Source organism: Pseudochaenichthys georgianus, unplaced genomic scaffold (genome assembly GCF_902827115.2).
Source record: "Pseudochaenichthys georgianus unplaced genomic scaffold, fPseGeo1.2 scaffold_1045_arrow_ctg1, whole genome shotgun sequence".
Classification (NCBI taxonomy): domain Eukaryota; kingdom Metazoa; phylum Chordata; class Actinopteri; order Perciformes; family Channichthyidae; genus Pseudochaenichthys; species Pseudochaenichthys georgianus.
Genome location: NW_027262014.1, coordinates 31,282 through 49,564, shown reverse-complemented (window position 1 = coordinate 49,564; position 18,283 = coordinate 31,282). Strand labels below are relative to the sequence as shown.

General features: G+C 44.7%; 1 protein-coding gene across 2 annotated transcripts; it reads left to right on the top strand.

Moving 5' to 3' along the window:
- The first annotated feature begins 5,121 nt into the window (after positions 1-5,121).
- On the top strand, positions 5,122-17,139 carry LOC117440572 (leucine-rich repeat neuronal protein 1). 2 transcript variants are annotated; one of them, XM_034076806.2, is made up of 12 exons: positions 5,122-5,278; positions 5,668-5,813; positions 6,525-6,626; positions 8,004-8,188; positions 9,592-9,834; positions 11,035-11,157; positions 11,665-11,787; positions 12,388-12,838; positions 13,461-13,593; positions 14,792-14,958; positions 15,732-15,884; positions 16,343-17,139. In XM_034076806.2, the coding sequence occupies exons 1-12, from the start codon at positions 5,197-5,199 to the stop codon at positions 16,817-16,819; spliced, it is 2,385 nt and encodes a 794-aa protein (XP_033932697.1). In that variant the 5' UTR covers positions 5,122-5,196; the 3' UTR covers positions 16,820-17,139. The 2 variants fall into 2 exon arrangements, with proteins under 2 accessions (XP_033932697.1, XP_033932698.1); XM_034076807.2 differs by having other exon boundaries at positions 16,395-16,551.
- Positions 17,140-18,283: the final 1,144 nt, after the last annotated feature.

Sequence of the window (18,283 nt, the reverse complement as noted above, 5' to 3'; positions counted from 1 at the left end):
CAAATGTAAAAAATAAGTGTTCATTTTAATAATCACAACCTGCCTGTTACCTGTTAGCAGAGACCTGGATTTTAATACGAGTACATTACATAATAAATCAAGAAGAAGTGGAGGCTGAGCTTTCAGTGCCATGTTTAGGATTGGTGCTGAAACTCTAACTGAAATGATCTAAAGGGTCAGGCTTTTAAAGCTCCCCCTTTCACTGTGTGTGTGAGGCTTATTATGAATACTGCTGACCTGTATTACGTTTAGTTTTGGTACTTAGTAAGTATGTGTTGATGCTAATACTCGTACCTGTTTCTACTTCTTAGTATTTGTAATATTAGTACTTTATACCGACTTCCTCCATCGCTGGCTGTGTCCGTGTTGGTACTCTAAAGACTAAAGAGAGCTCATTAAGAGTGTGTGTGTGTGTGTGTGTGTGTGTGTGTGTGTGTGTGTCTGCTCAGAGTTAATTAAGCGTCTCTCCTCCAATCACAGCGTCTTCAGCAAGACACTTAACGAGGCGCTCACAGCTCGTTAAATAATTAATAACAGCTCATCAATATTCCATCTGCTGAGCAGCTGCAGTGGGAGGAAGAGGGGGAGGAGGAAGAGGAGGAGGAAGAGGAGGAGGAGGAGGAAGAGGAGGAGGAGGAGGTGTTTAGATGTCGGAGCAAAGAGACGAACCTCCTTCAGTCTGTTGAGAACAAGGAGAAGGAGGTTCACATGTTTCAACATCTGTCGCTGCGCTGCGTTCAGGGTCAATCTGGGAGAGTGGGAACTTGGAGAGGGAGGGGCATTTCAGTCGGATTAAACTGGGTTTTAATCTATATTAGGTTTCCATGTGTAGAGTTGATGTGCTGCTATTTATATATCTATGTGTAAATCTGTTGCGCACCAGCTGTGAAAACACATTTCCCCCTATAGGTCAATTAATCATAATCTAAACCCCTCACTCTCACAGATGCTTATCTCCTCACATAGACAAACACATGCATTATATAATCGCACAGTATCTCTGCAAACACACATCTTCAAATATCTCAAAGAATTCAACAAAATACTACCAGATGTAACACTGCACAGCCGAAATGCGTTTAAACATTATTATTATTATCATGTAATGTAATCTATACATTACATGTGTGTTGCCTAACTCTCTCTTCTAAATAAACGTAATCACCTTAAATCAGAAATACCGAACATATGTTTAAAACAAAGGATTTCTTTTGTTGTTTTTTTAAGTACTTTTTACACATTTTATTATTTAATTATATATTTTAAAACATTTTTAATAATATTTATATTTAATTTTTTACACAATATTGTATTTTTATTTAAAATATATTTTTATTATTTGTTAAATATTTGCAATTACTTTCCTTTTTTTGGTTTAACCCTCCTATTTCATTTAACACCCTTTCAAACAGTACATATCAGAGTACTGGTACACGTGAACAACTGCAGTAAATATACAAAGAATAGACACTGAACATGTATTGCGTGTGCCAGGTGTGATCCATGTGGGGGGATGGGCACATAAGAGCGGGACGGACACATCTAGTGTGTGTGTGTGTGTGTGTGTGTGTGTGTGTGTGTGTGTGTGTGTGTGTGTGTGTGTGTGTGTGTGTGTGTGTGTGTGTGTGTGTGTGTGTGTCATGTTTTATAGATTTTAAACACTGCTTTTACAGTTTCTATAATTGTATTTTATTAATTTCATCTAGCATTACTATACTTGTGGGGACCTAAATCTGTTTATATAGTCACGTGTGGGGACTGGCTTCCCTTATGGGGACAAATTGGAGGTCCCCAGTGCTTATGTCCCCCCACACCTTCCAGACAAAACGATTTACTCTAAGTTACGGGAATCTCTCTCTTTCTCGCGCTCACAGGTGCGAGCTCTGTGCCCCTCGAGAAAGAAATGCCCCTCCCTCCCTGTCTCTCATGCAGTTATATTTGTGCCTTGCTCATATTTGACTAATTGACACATTGATTTTCTGTCGGAGAGGCTCTGGACAAATGTTTTGAACCAGAGATAGAGGACGATGTCTCAGAAATGGAAGACAACAGCGACTATGAGCCTAACCAACAGTCAACAGACCAGGAAGCGGCCCCTGAGGGAGAGGAGCCCTGAGGGAGAGGCCCTTGAGGGAGAGGAGCCCTGAGGGAGAGGAGCCCTGAGGGAGAGGCCCCTGAGGGAGAGGCCCCTGAGGGAGAGGAGCCCTGAGGGAGAGGAGCCCTGAGGGAGAGGAGCCCTGAGGGAGAGGCCCCTGAGGGAGAGGAGCCCTGAGGGAGAAGCCCCTGAGGGAGAAGCCCCTGAGGGAGAGGCCCCTGAGGGAGAGGAGCCCTGAGGGAGAGGAGCCCTGAGGGAGAGGAGCCCTGAGGGAGAGGCCCCTGAGGGAGAGGAGCCCTGAGGGAGAAGCCCCTGAGGGAGAGGCCCCTGAGGGAGAGGAGCCCTGAGGGAGAGGAGCCCTGAGGGAGAGGAACCCTGAGGAAGAGGCCCCTGAGGGAGAGGAGCCCTGAGGGAGAGGAGCCCTGAGGGAGAGGCCCCTGAGGGAGAGGAGCCCTGAGGGAGAGGAGCCCTGAGGGAGAGGAGCCCTGAGGGAGAGGCCCCTGAGGGAGAGGCCCCTGAGGGAGAGGCCCCATGAGGGAGAGGCCCCTGAGGGAGAGGCCCCTGAGGGAGAGGCCCCTGAGGGAGAGGAGCCCTGAGGGAGAGGCCCCTGAGGGAGAGGAGCCCTGAGGGAGAGGAGCCCTGAGGGAGAGGCCCTTGAGGGAGAGGAGCCCTGAGGGAGAGGCCCCTGAGGGAGAGGAGCCCTGAGGGAGAGGAACCCTGAGGGAGAGGAACCCTGAGGGAGAGGAGCCCTGAGGGAGAGGAGCCCTGAGGGAGAGGAACCCTGAATATGTATTTGTCTCTAAATGTTCTTTGAGGAAAACTCTGAACAGTATCAGTGTCTTATTTTATATTCATCACAGTGAATGCTGAACTTGACGGGCCCACCGGTGGGTCCGGACCATATATAGTACATCAAGTTGAGAGTACACAATGAAACACTGACTTGCTTGTATCAAATCAATACACCCCAAACATCATTGGAACGGGAAGAATCTCAGCTACAACACTAACTAAAGCATTTCCATCTCCAGTAAACACAGCCTACATGGCAAGCATTTTTATAATATACAGTAATGTACAGTAAGCACTATCTTTGAACTTACTGAAAAATGATAACATGAAATTCACCCCTGGTGCGATTCTGTCTGTCACCCCTTGATTCCACTTGCTTTGACGGTTCAAATGAGAAGTCAGCCATCAACATTGGATCAGGGCTTCCAGAGATATCACAGTGCAAAACACACCGAAAATAGTATGGGAAGGGGGGTGTGACCGAACGCAAGAGAAGGGTTGAATATTGTATAAACACACTTTACGCAGATATCGAAAAGAACCACTCAGATATTTTAAGATAACGTGAAAAATCACAGTTTTCCCAACCGTTAAGTCGAGATTTTTTGTAAATTAGTCGAAACACTGTGCTTAAAAAACATCTTCCAAATATTGTTTTCATTTTTTAAACCTGCTTTGACTTTGGAAATATAGCTCAGGTGACAAAAAGGATGTTGTTAAAAATAGAATTGAAATCTGTGTCTAAAATCTCTTGAAGTGGTTGAGGTTAGATTTACTCTGAACATTTCCCATGATGCTTTGAGAGAAGCTCTGTCTGAAGTCACGTGCACACCGATGGACACGTGCACGCTCCTTCAGGGAGGACAGCAGGTAGATTAGTGTGTGTGTGTGTGTGTGTGTGTGTGTGTGTGTGTGTGTGTGTGTGTGTGTGTGTGTGTGTGTGTGTGTGTGTGTGTGTGTGTGTGTGTGTGTCCGACCGGCCAGCTGTGCAGATGCTCCACTCAGTCTGATTCTGACACTGTTTCAAAAGCTTTTATTTTTTAAATTACAGGACATTTAACCAAAATAATAATATTATCCGTCCACTTTCTTTTAATTTCCCAAAATAACACAAAAAACGTAATTCTACTAAGAACATTGGCGCGTCGCTTGTATTTTTGTTTCCTTTAATCTATTCACAGTCGGTCCAAATGGAACATTAAGAATGATAAATAATGTTCTACTGATGTAAAATAATATAATTAAATATCATATGTAGATGTGCTGACTGTTCATCATCACGACTATCGGCTGCAAATTTATGAATGAGTTCAGACTCGAACACTGGATGGAGATTGTGTCAGCCAATCACAGAGCAGCTCAGAGGTCGCTCCAGACTACTGTGTCACTTCCTGGCAGGTTGCCATGGCAGCAGAGGCAAGGTGGCTGTGTGTGTGTGTGTGTGTGTGTGTGTGTGTGTGTGTGTGTGTGTGTGTGTGTGTGTGTGTGTGTGTGTGTGTGTGTGTGTGTGTGTGTGTGTGTGTGTGTGTGTGTGTGTGTGTGTGTGTGTGTGTGACTTTGATTTGACTATACTGGTCCCTCGGGGTTCCTGCTCGCGCACAGTGTTGCTGGTGTGTGTGATGACGGGTGCTGCAACAAGAGCTAATGAGCTGTGTGAAGATGTACTGTGTGTGTGTGTGTGTGTGTGTGTGTGTGTGTGTGTGTGTGTGTGTGTGTGTGTGTGTGTGTGTGTGTGTGTGTGTGTGTGTGTGTGTGTGTGTGTGTGCGCGCGTGCACTGAAGTCGACTCTGAGGTTAACCCTCGTCTGACTTGAAGCCTCCAAAACACTAAAATGTGCCTTAAAGGGACAGTACACCCCACACAAAATGAATTAAAAATACATATTTTCAATCTAGCTTGATGTGAGTTGCAGAGTTTAGGAGATATCCAAAATGATTCAAAGAGATCACTCAGAAGTTATCAAAAGTTTAAATTCTTCTATATATATTAAACACAATTAAAAACGATTAAACGTGTTCTATAAAATACTCTATCATACAGTTTGACAGTATTACGACAGCATTAGTTGACCGTGAATCCAATGGTAAATGTATCCTGTTTATTATGTGTAATGAAACTTGTACTTTTGACATTATGATTAGCTTTGCACGACATATATAACCTTTAAATCAAGCGTGTATAAATTCTGTGTTTCAGTTAATGACATCACTTCCTGTCTGTTTCCATCCAGCTGTAGATGTGACCCTCTTGAAGGAAACAGTCACCACGATTTAACCAGCACTTCCTGTCTGCTCCGGCCCCAGTGCACCATGGGATTTGCAGTTCTTCTCACTCTCCTCGTCTCCCTGGTAACATCGTCAGTTTGTGACGAAGAGGGCGGGGCCAGTCAAGGTAAAAACATATGAAGACATATGAAGATTTATCTTTTAGCGTTTGTTGACGTCTTGTAGATTGTGTGTGTGTGTGTGTGTGTGTGTGTGTGTGTGTGTGTGTGTGTGTGTGTGTGTGTGTGTGTGTGTGTGTGTGTGTGTGTGTGTGTGTGTGTGTGTGTGTGTGTGTGTGTGTGTGTGTGTGTGTGTGTGTGTGTGTCTTGTTTTACGGTGTGTGAGATGAGCTGTGTGATATGTTTGTTTATTTGACTGTACAGCACTTTTGGTCTGGAGGTTTTAAAATGCTTCATTAATAAAGCTATATTGTAAGGTTTGATGTGTGTGTGTGTGTGTGTGTGTGTGTGTGTGTGTGTGTGTGTGTGTGTGTGTGTGTGTGTGTGTGTCCTGCAGGTGGCGCTGTGCTGTGTCCTCTGCAGTGTGTGTGTGAGACGCGGCCCTGGTACACCCCGCAGAGTGTGTATCACCAGGCCAAGACGGTGGACTGCAATGAACTCCATCTGCACCGTATACCAGCCAACGTCTCCGCGGACACACAGGTGAGGAACACTTTAATCATGACATTCATTAAAGGGGACCTATCAGAAAATAAAACCTCCGTACCCAAATCTCTAAAAACGGGGAACAACGGAGCTGATCCAGATTTGCGTCCGATATGACGTAATATCTGAAATGTGGACCCACGGCCCAATCAGAAAGTTGCTATCAGAAACAATGCCCGACTGTTTTGGACGTAATATGGTCGGTGTTTACATTAGCATCGCTAGCACTCAGAGCTAACCTGTACTGGAGAGCATGTGTGTGAAGAAGCAGGAAGTAGAAAGGAACTCACCTTGTGGTATAACCGGCAAGAGAGAAAGCCTTTGAGCTCCAGACTGTTTCAGAGAGAATCCTTCATGTGGTTTGGAACAGGATGGCGTTTCATCACGGGAGCATTAGGCTGAATCTGCCGTGTAATTCTGATCAGGCATTAGCTCCGCCTCCTCTTTTCAAGCTAAGGACCCCGAATCAGCGTTTCTCTATCAGGGCTGAAACAGAGGGATGTGAAGGATTTCTAAAATGCATGATCTGTTTGGTATTTTGAGCAAAACACATCGTCGACATGTTTAATATATATCTGAGACCCATAATATATGCCTACAAATAATGCCTCTAATAATAACCTTCATTCAATAAATATACCACTATATCCTTTAAACTTCTCCAAGCTGTAGACGTGTTGTTGACGTGTTGTTGTTGACGTGTTCCAGGTGATGCTGCTGCAGAGTAACAACATCTCCACCATCACCACTGAGCTGCAGAGTCTGTACAACCTCACCGAGCTGGACCTGTCTCAGAACCACTTCACACAGGTAACACACACCTTTACTGGTTTGATTGATATAGTTTCACTTGGTCTACCTTTGGTGTGTTTAGCGTAAGTTTCCATCATACGGTACGGCCTGATTCCAAGCAAACTTCCTGCAGTTTTGTCTTCACTATTTGGGTTTATTGTTAAGTGTTAGAGAAACATCCCTGGTCCCAGCTTGAGCTTCAGCCTCAGGATCCATGTGTCTGTGATCCTCTCCAGAAAGGAAGCAGTCATCACATCCAGAGCATCAGCTAGTTCCTGAGCAGTGTCCTTCACACGCTGATATCCAAGAGAGGGAGTCACACAGTCACAAGATGGAGGAACAGAAAGCAGTACTCAATGTTTACTTCAGATTAGCTCCACGTCAGAAATGAGCATGCTTGTCCATCCATCCATCTTCTCCCGCTTATCCGTGGTCGGGTCGCGGGGGTAGCAGTTCCAGCAGAGAGCCCCAAACTTCCTTTTCCCTGGCCACATCAACCAGCTCTGACTGGGGGGTCCCAAGGCGCTCCCAGGCCAGCGAAGAGATATAATCCCTCCACCTGGTCCTAGGTCTACCCCTTGGTCTCTTCCCAGCTGGACGTGCCTGGAACACCTCCCTAGGAAGGCTCCCAGGTGGCATCCTAACTAGGAGCCCGAACCACCTCAACTGGCTCCTTTCGACGCGAAGGAGGAGCGGCTCAACTCCGAGTCCCTCCCGGATGACCGAACTTCTCACCTTATCCCTAAGGGAGACGCCAGCCACCCTGCGGAGAAAACCCATCTCGGCCGCTTGTATCCGCGATCTCGTTCTTTCGGTCATGACCCATCCTTCATGACCATAGGTGAGGGTAGGAACGAAAATGGCCCGGTAGACAGAGAGCTTTGCCTTCTGGCTCAGCTCCCTTTTCGTCACAACGGTGCGGTAAAGCGACTGCAGTACCGCTCCCGCTGCTCCGATTCTCCGGCCCATCTCACGCTCCATTGTTCCCTCACTCGAGGACAAGACCCCGAGATACTTGAACTCCTTCACTTGGGGTATGAGAAACATATAACATGCTTGTCATGTGTCTCTCTCCATAGAGGCTGAATCATCATGTTAATCACATAGCTATCATCTGCCTCAAACAGTCCTGATGCTCTTCCAGGTCATCACACATCCTGTCATGTTCACAGCTACAGTTGATACCTTTGATATCATGTTACTCTCATGTTGGAAGAGGACATTTTCCAACATTAAGTGTATCTGTTGTTCTTAACTGTTGTTTTAATGGATTGAAAGTAATAAAATATACATGAAATATACCACTTAGTCATTAACTTAGGGCTATCAGTTTACAAAATGCATCAACCGTCTGTTAGCCTCCCTCAAGCATTGTGCTGGTTTCTCTGTCTCCAGGTGAGCTCCATGGGCCTGTCCACTCTGGGCCGCCTGGTGACTCTGTACCTGGAGGAGAACCTGATCCAGGAGCTGGAGGACTTCAGTCTGAGGAACCTGTCCAGCCTGGAGGAACTTTACATCAACCACAACCACATCTCCTCCATCGGACCCAAGGCCTTCGCTGGACTCTCCAACCTGCTCAGGTAACTCCTTCTCCTTCTTCTATTTCTAGGTCTTGTTGTTCTTCTTCTTCTTCTTCTTCTTCTTCTTCTTCTTCTTCTTCTTCTTCTTCTTCTTCTTCTTCTTCTTCTTCTTCTTCTTCTTCTTCTATTTCTAGGTCTTCCTCTACCTCTTCTTGTTGTTCTTGTTGTTGTTGTTCTTCTTCTTCTATTTCTAGTTATTGTTGTAGTTGTTGTTGTTGTTCTTCGTCTTCTTCTTCTACTTCTTCTATTTCTAGGTCTTCCTCTACCTCTTCTTGTTGTTGTTGTTGTTGTTGTTGTTGTTGTTCTTGTTGTTGTTGTTGTTCTTCTTCTATTTCTAGTTATTGTTGTAGTTGTTGTTGTTGTTCTTCGTCTTCTTCTTCTACTTCTTCTATTTCTAGGTCTTCCTCTACCTCTTGTTGTTGTTCTTCTTCTTCTATTTCTAGGTCTACCTCTTCTTGTTGTTGGTGTTGTTGTTGTTGTTGTTCTTCTTCTTCTAGTTATTGTTGTTGTTGTTCTTCTTCTTCTTCTTCGTCTTCTTCTTCTTCGTCTTCTTCTTCTTCGTCTTCTTCTTCTTCAACAAGCACCATTTAAAGGAACTCTTGAGGTTATTCTGGTTTTTTTCTGGTCTATGAATTAAATATAATGTTTAAAATAATAATAATAATACATTTTATTTTTATAGCACACTTTAAAAACAACGTCATCTTGTTGTTGTGCTTCACAACTCTGTGAGGAAAAAATACGATCAAATAAAAAGTAATCGAAGTAACATGTCTCGAGGCTTTTCTTAAAAACAGAGTGAAGCAGAGTTCCCTTTGTTACATCCCGTATCGCCGCCTTACGGTCATAGAGACACGATGTACTGACCACAGGCAACACCTACATCAGGGGTGTCTAAACTACGGCCCGGGGGCCAAATGCGGCCCATTTTGAATCGGCCCTCAGCAAATTAAAAAAGTATAATGACTTAAAACGTCTTATCTTATTTTGTTCTTCTTAAATATATATGTTCAAATGTGTTACACAGTATTCACGTGTTAATAAGACCAACTTTCAAAGACATTCGGTCCATTCAAGTTGAAAACATGTTCAAACAAATCTGAGTTGATAAGAAAAAAGCCCAGTAAGAAATGTACCAAGCTTGAAATGTACTCTTCACATTTCCTCTCACGATGAGCAATCTGAAGCTTCTGTTTAAGGATGCTAACTAAATAAAGGAAACCCGATGGAGAGCTAAGAGTAATTTAGCTGCATTGAATTGACTTTTCTAACTTCACTTATGAGGCAGTGTACCTCTCCTCCAGTGAGCGGCCCAGCCCTTCAAACATGTCCTACATGTGGCCCTCGGTGAAGAAAGCTCGGACCCCCCTGACCTAAGGTAATATCAGTGTCTGCTCCTCTAGGCTCCATCTGAACTCCAACCGCCTCGTGGCCATCGACAGCCGCTGGTTCGAGTCCCTGCCCTCTCTGGAGATCCTGATGATCGGGGAGAACCCCATCCTAGGTCTGGAGGAGAAGAACTTCCTGCCTTTGTCCCGCCTCCACAGCCTGGTTCTGGCCGGGATGGGTCTGGCCTCCGTCCCGTCCGCTGCCTTCCTGGGACTGGACTACCTGGAGAGCCTGTCCTTCTACGACAACAAGCTCAGGTGGGTGTGGACTCTGTGGAGGACGCTGGTCTAGTTCTCATACTGTCGTGCTCAGGTGATCCGCGTGTCCCTTCTTTTTGACACTTTTTAGCTCGTTTTTAAGATGGCTGCAACACTTGTAGTACCATCAGGGCTTGAGACTAGCATAGTCCTTTTGTCCTGGGTAGTCAAAGTGTTTTGGACACAGTAAACATGCTTTTGACACGTAGAGGGCATGCACCTTTTATTGACCACATTGTGAACAACAAACCCATGTTGAAATTGGCAGTACGAAAGCTAGTTAACGTTAGCTATTAGCACGAGAACAGAGGTAGCGTGAGTAGCGTTGCGATGCATTCATGCTAAGCCAAAATGAAAAATGAATATTAGGTAAACCATAACGACCGGTATATCACGATGTGTTCAATGTAGTCTTTTAAATGCAGTTTTGGGTGACCCTTGTACGACAACAAGCTCAGGTGGGAGTGAAGGATGCTGGTTTAATAATATACTACCAAGTCCCTGACTAAATTAAATAATACAGTTAGTGTTCAGTTGAAATACGGCAGCTGTTGATCCACATTTCCCTTTTCTTCGGTGGCTGCAACCCTTGTAGTACCATCAGGGCTTGAGACTAAAAGAGTCTTGTTGTCCTGGGGTAGGACATGTGTTGTTGACACCTTTTATGTACTCATAATGCCACATTGTGAACAACAAACCCATGTTGAAATTGGCAGTACGGAAGCTTAACGTTAGCTATTGGCAGTAAGAGAACAGAGGTGCCTTTGAGTAGCGTTGCGACACTTTCATGCTCAGCCAAAGTGAGTATTAGGGGAAGGTAAACTATAACTATAGCATGATGTGTTCAATGTAGTCTTGTCAAATGCCGTTTTGGGTGAAACTGTTTAACAGAAATGTTTTCACAGCAAAATAAATGGATTTTAGAATAGGAATTATGACCTGTTTTACTTCCTGACAAAACAAGTATGCTAAAGCTAATAAAGTAATGTTAAGGTACATGGGATCTATGCTTTAGTTCATTACCTGGGTATCAATGTTAGTATTCAGTGTTGTAAATGTGACTTGTTTTGGTATGGACAGTTTACTGGTCAGATTTCATGTTTTCTTTGCACTTATTATAAGTTGTACATTGCTTTGGATAGCAGCGTCATGTGACGTAATGTGATTTAATCGTCTCTCTCTGGCTGATGTTCCCGGCAGGTCTGTTCCCCGCGATGCTCTGAGCGTTCTCCCTAACCTGAAATTTCTGGACCTGAACAGGAACCCCATCAGCCGGGTCCAGCAGGGAGACTTCCAGAACCTCCTGCACCTGGAGGAGCTCAGGTGAGGAAGATGTTAAAGGGGACCTATTATGCAAGTGGCTCCTTATTTTCATCTGAAGTCACAGACAGAGAATCAGCACTTTGGAAACAGGGCTGAAACAGAGGGGATTATGGGTAATGCTGCAATGATCTGTTTGGTGTTTCAGCCAATCAGAGACCGGCTCTGGATATATCTGAGACCTGGAATGCATTGATGAAAAGCAGTATAAGAGGGGACCTTAAATACTGATTATCTTCGAATACAGAGTCTGAGCTGATGATGAAATGTGTATCTCACACATGCGGTTCCTTTCATGTTGATAATAATAATAATAACACAACCACACAATTTTCTTTTCACAGTATGAGAAGATGGTTTAAACAAATAAATGATATATATTACATACATATACTTTCTGTTGTTTTCATGTAAAGAAAGATGGCTTATTCCTGCTGTATGTTACTGTCACAGTAATAGTGATAATAATAAAGTAACAATAATTACTAATAACTGCTGTCTGTGTTTCAGTCTGAACAACATGGACGAGCTGCTGATTGTGGAGCGAGCGGCTTTCCAGAACATTCCAGAAATCGCCAAACTGGAAATCTGCAGCAACCCCAAACTGTCCTACATCGACCCACAGGCCTTCAGGTGAGATCAACGCGAACAAAAGATAGAAGAACAAAAGATAGAAGAAAACTGGAGAGTCAACCGTTTCTAATATTTATCTTTTTCTGTCTTCTTTCATCTCCTCTTTTTGTTTCCTTTGCTTGTTTCCTTTCCTTGTTTCCTTTTCTAATTGTGTCTCCTCTCCTGCCATGCTATCCTTATTTATTCTCCTCCTCTCTCTCCTTGTCTCCTCTTTTTGTTCCCTCTTTGTGTCTCCTCTTCTCTTCCTCTACTTGTTTCCTTTCCTTGTCTCCTCTCATTGTTTCCTCTTTTTCTTTATTTTCCTCTTCACGTTTCCTGTCCTCTCTTCCCCTTGTCTCTCCTTGTCTCCTCTTCTCTTCTCCCCTCTCTCATCTTCCTCTCCTCCAATTGTTCCCTCTCCTTGTCTCCTCTCCTTATCTTCTCCCCTTGTTCCCTCTCCTTGTCTCCTCTCTTTCTCTTCTCCCCTTGTTTCCTCCCCTCCTCTCCTTATTTCCTCTCTCTCTATAACCCCCTTCCATCTTCTTGTCTCCTCCCCTTCTCTCTCTCCCTCTCTCCTCTCCTCTCCTCTCCCCCTCGTCTCCTCCCTTCCTCCCCCCTCAGTGCCCTGTCCTCCCTGCGGACCCTCCTCCTCCACAGTAACCAGCTGAGCCTCCTCTCCTCCTCCCTCCTCTCCTCCCTCCCCTCCCTAGAGGAGCTCTCCCTCCACACTAACCCCCTGCGGTGCGACTGCCTCTCCTCGTGGGAGACTCACCTGGGGAACCAGTCTCACCTGAAGCTGCTCGACCCCCCCCTCACCCTGTGCTCCTCCCCCCCTCACCTGCTGGGGCGGGAGCTAAAGGAGGTGGTGGTGGAGGGGGGAGGAGAGGGAGAAAGAGACGGAGAAAATGGAGATGGAGGGGGAGGGGGGGTTAACTCCTGCCTCCCTCACATCTCCCCCCGAGCGTTTCCCCCCGCCATGAACGTCAGCGGCGGGCAGCCAATCACGCTCGAGTGCTGGGCCGACGCCGACCCCCCCCCACAGTTCTACTGGGTGACGCCCACCGGAGACAAGGTGTGTGTGTGTGTGTGTGTGTGTGTGTGTGTGTGTGTGTGTGTGTGTGTGTGTGTGTGTGTGTGTGTGTGTGTGTGTGTGTGTGTGTGTGTGTGTGTGTGTGTGTGTGTGTGTGTGTGTGTGTGTGTGGTGTGTGTGTGGTGTGTGTGTGTGTGTGTGTGTGTGTGTGTGTGGTGTGTGTGTGTGTGTGTGTGTGTTCAGGTGTGTGTGTGTTCAGGTGTGTGTGTGTTCAGGTGTGTTTAGGTTTGTGTGTGTGTGTTTCCTCTCCTCTACTTATTTGTGTAGGTGTGTGTGTTTTCCTCTTCTCTCCTTTCTTTGTTTCCTTTCCTTGTTTCCTTATTATTCTCCTCCTATCCTCTCTTTGTTTCCTCTCTTATCCTCTCCCTTCCTCTCCTCTCCTTGTCTATTGAGAAATGTTGTAAATTAATGCTTGAATATAATATGACACTATCAGACATATTTTGTATTATTTCATTGCTTTAAACTGCTCTAAATATTGAAATAGTAATAATCTAAAACCTATATACATATTAAAATAAAAACCAAATCATCTAAATACATAGTTATGTTATTAGGAAACACTGATGACTTGAATGTTAATTTTTTGTATACCTGTGTTCAGGTGAGCTCTGAGGCCGTGGCTGCACCAATCATATCAGAGGAGGGGCGGGGCTTAAGCAGGAAGAAGAAGAAGAAGCATCGTATGTCTGAGCCCGGCGCGTTGGTGATCGAACACGCAGAACTTTCAGACGCAGGTCAGACTGATTGATCTACACTAACCAGAGATGGCAAAAGTACACACTTCCTTTCCTCAAGTAGAAGTACAGATACCCGTGTTTAAAAATACTCTGGTGAAAGTAGAAGTACTGACTAAACTTCTTTACTCAAGTAAAAGTAAAGAAGTATGTGCTTTGAAATGTACTTCAGTAAAAAGTACCCATAACTAGCAGCTGCTTTAAAGAGTACCTGACCTCCCTTTATATTAATAGAACAATAATGATCACGCCACCAAACACACATTCAGACTAAAGGAACCAGCCTGTTTGGAAAATGAGAGAAGTAGAAAGTACAGGTATTTGAGTTCAACATGTAAGAAGTAGAAAGTACAGGTATTTGGGTTCAACATGTAAGAAGTAGAAAGTACAGGTATTTGAGTTCAACATGTAAGAAGTAGAAAGTACAGGTATTTGTGTTCAACATGTAAGAAGTAGAAAGTACAGGTATTTGAGTTCAACATGTAAGAAGTAGAAAGTACAGGTATTTGAGTTCAACATGTAAGAAGTAGAAAGTACAGGTATTTGAGTTCAACATATAAGAAGTAGAAAGTACAGGTATTTGAGTTCAACATGTAAGAAGTAGAAAGTACAGGTATTTGAGTTCAAAATGTAAGAAGTAGAAAGTACAGGTATTTGAGTTCAACATGTGAGAAGTAGAAAGTACAGGTATTTGAGTTCAACATGTAAGAAGTAGAAAGTACAGGTATTTGAGTTCAACATGTAAGAAGTAGAAAGTACAGGTATTTGAGTTCAACATGTAAGAAGTAGAAAGTACAGGTATTTGTGTTCAACATGTGAGAAGTAGAAAGTACAGGTATTTGAGTTCAACATGTAAGAAGTAGAAAGTACAGGTATTTGAGTTCAACATGTGAGAAGTAGAAAGTACAGGTATTTGTGTTCAACATGTGAGAAGTAGAAAGTACAGGTATTTGAGTTCAACATGTAAGAAGTCAAAGTAAAAAGTAGTGGAGTAAAGTACTGATACCAGAAAGATGTACTTAAGTACAGAAACGAAGTATTTGTACTCCACTACTTCCCACTGGTTGTACCAAATGCTCTGTGTGTGATGACTGCTTCCATTCTGGAGAGGATCAGAAATACATGGATCCTGAGATTGAAGCTCAAGCCGGGGACCAGGGAGATTTCTCTAACAGATAACATGGCGTTTCTCTCTCAGGTGTGTATACCTGTGTGGCGTGGAACATGGATGGCGCCGACACGAAGAGCGTCTCGGTGTCCGTTGACTCTCAGGGGGGCTCGTGGTCGGGAGGGGATCCCAGCAGAGAGGCCTCCTGGCTGGGGAACTCTTCAGGAGCTTCAGCCTCTCTGGTGGTGCTGGCCAAGGTACCTGCTCTGTTTAAAATATAACAATATGAGTGTTTTAAAGCTCTCCTATCATGCAAACATGTGTCCCGGGTGAGTCGGGGAACTCACGCAGCGTCAGAAAACAAAACCCTCTCTCTTTTCCTCCGTACCCACATCTCTAAAAACGGGGAACAACGGAGCTGATCCAGATTGGCGTCCGATATGACGTAACATCTGAAATGTGGACCCACGGCCCAATCAGAAACCTTGCTATCAGAAACAATGCCCGACTGTTCTGGACGTAATATGGTCGGTGTTTACATTAGCATCGCTAACACTCAGAGCTAACCTGTACTGGAGAGCATGTGTGTGAAGAAGCAGGAAGTAGAAAGGAACTCACCTTGTGGTGTAACCGGCAAGAGAGAAAGCCTTTGAGCTCCAGACTGTTTCAGAGAGGATGCTTGATGTGGTTTGGAACATGATGGCGTTTCATCACGGCAGAATTTAGCCGAGTATCTGCCGGGTAATTCTGAGCAGGCACAAGCTCCGCCTCCTCTAACCCTTTTTTCAAGCTAAGGACCCAGATCAACAATTCTCTAGCAGCTGAAACAGAGGGATATGAGGGATTTCTAAAATGCATGATCTGTTTTGGTATTTTGAGCAAAACACATCATCGACATGTTTTTATATTTTTTTAAATATCTGAAACCCATAATATATGCCTAAGAACAGCGTGATAGGAGACTCTTGAGATCATATATTGTATCTTGGTGTTGGTAATGATTACTAAATGATACGTGTTTCCTGTGCAGGTGGTGCACGCCCAGTCGGTGGTGTTGGAGTGGAAGTTGTTTCCCAGCAGAGGAGCTTTGTCTGCGGGTCAGAGCCAGCAGGACCTCCCTCTGACCCGCTGGACCAGCGCCACGGTGCACATCGACAACCCTCAGATCAGCTACACTGCCAAGGTGAGCACACACACTCGAAGAACTACCGTACTTTTCGGACTATAAGCCGCGACTTTTTTCCCCGTTTTCTTTGTACAGCTAACGGCCACTAGGGAACCTCCTAAATCTATGGATTTTACAGGTAAAATTAACCACCTTTAACACTACGGGCTCTATGACCGGTCCGCGCCCGCCACCTTTAAGCGGCGGGCTCCAGCAGGAAAAGCTGGAGGCCGGAAAAGAGGGAGACAGGTAGCGCGCCAAAGTAAAAGTGGAACCGAGAGACAGAACGAGAGCAAGACAGACGGACCATTTAGCTGCTGCGGCTTATATGCAGGCGCGCTTTATAGTCCGAAAAGTACGGTATTCAAAAGGCATCGAAAAAACAAAACGTTTCTTAAAATACCCGACAAAAAAATCCACTTTTAAGACATTTTAACCAAACACATTTGAAAAAACAATCCCTCGTCTCTCCTCAGGTTCCAGTGGATGTTCAGGAGTACAACCTGACTCACCTCCTTCCTTCTACAGAGTACCACGTCTGCCTCACCGTCTACTCCTCCCCTCTCTTCCCCTCCTCCTCCCCTTCCTCCCCCGTCCACACTTCCTGTCTGAACGTCACCACGAAGGAGGCGGGTTTCTCCGTGGAGTTGGTGGCGTCTCGGCGCAGCAGCGTGGCGCTCGCCGCCGTCATGGGTTCGATGTTCGCTCTGTCCATCATGGCGCTGCTCGTTTTCTACATGGGTCGCAGAGTCCAACAGCACAAATCGTGCGGCCACTCGCTGAAGAAATACATGCAACACGCCACCTCCATCCCTCTGAACGAGCTGTACCCGCCATTAATCACGCTGTGGGAGAGCGAGGCCGAGAAGGACAAGGAGGACAAGGAGGATGGAGAGAGAGGGGAGGAAGCTGGGGGGAGTCAGATCGACACCACAAAGACGTACATGTGGTAGCGGGAGGGGGGGTTAGTCGACAGAAAGACAAACTTTTAGAGTGCAGCAAAGAGAGATCAACACAAGCCTTCAGACACCAAACACGACTACCAGCAGATTCTGGTGTTCCTATCGATTCATTCATCACAAACTCTGCTAATTTACAGATGGTGAAGGTCGACTAGACTTTATATAAGCGTCCAGCTAACCAATCAGAGCACACTGGGCTCTGGTTTCAGACAGAGGGTGAAAAGGGGTAGCGTAGAGACACTACTGATATACACCTGAACATCAGCAGGAGAGGACTCTTTAAAGTAGAGACACTACATACTGATATACACCTGAACATCAGCAGGAGAGGACTCTTTAAAGTAGAGACACTACATACTGATATACACCTGAACATCAGCAGGAGAGGACTCTTTAAAGTAGAGACACTACATACTGATATACACCTGAACATCAGCAGGAGAGGACTCTTTAAAGTAGAGACACTACATACTGATATACACCTGAACATCAGCAGGAGAGGACTATTTAAAGTAGAGACACTACATACTGATATACACCTGAACATCAGCAGGAGAGGACTCTTTAAAGCAGAGACACTACATACTGATATACACCTGAACATCATCAGGAGAGGACTCTTTAAAGTAGAGACACTACATACTGATATACACCTGAACATCAGCAGGAGAGGACTCTTTAAAGTAGAGACATATATTGATATACACCTGAACATCAGCAGGAGAGGACTCTTTAAAGTAGAGACACTACATACTGATATACACCTGAACATCAGCAGGAGAGGACTCTTTAAAGTAGAGCCACTACATACTGATATACACCTGGACATCAGCAGGAGAGGACTCTTTAAAATAGAGACACTACATACTGATATACACCTGAACATCAGCAGGAGAGGACTCTTTAAAGTAGAGCCACTACATACTGATATACACCTGAACATCAGCAGGAGAGGACTCTTTAAAGTAGAGCCACTACATACTGATATACACCTGGACATCAGCAGGAGAGGACTCTTTAAAGTAGAGACACTACATACTGATATACACCTGAACATCAGCAGGAGAGGACTCTTTAAAGTAGAGACACTACACACTGATATACACCTGAAAAAAGGCCTCTTTAACTTCACGTTTCTCCGTTAAGTGGTAAACACCTTAAAAGAAAACCAGATTTAATATTGCTCCTACAGATTTAGAAGTTAGCAGGGTTTGTGGTTAATTTGCTCGAATATTAAAACACCAGAATGTTTCTTTTCCTTCTGTTTCCATTGCACAGGTTTCTTATGAACTCACATCTTCAGTTGTTAATCTGTTCGACCTCAGCTGCTCTGGAGAGATCTGTCAGAAGAAGACTTTAACAGAAGAGTTTGATCTGTTTCTCAACCTGTGGTTCGGGGGCGGTTATCGAGCCGTCTGCTGAATTTAAACCGGACGTTTTTTTTTTTCCTCCAGC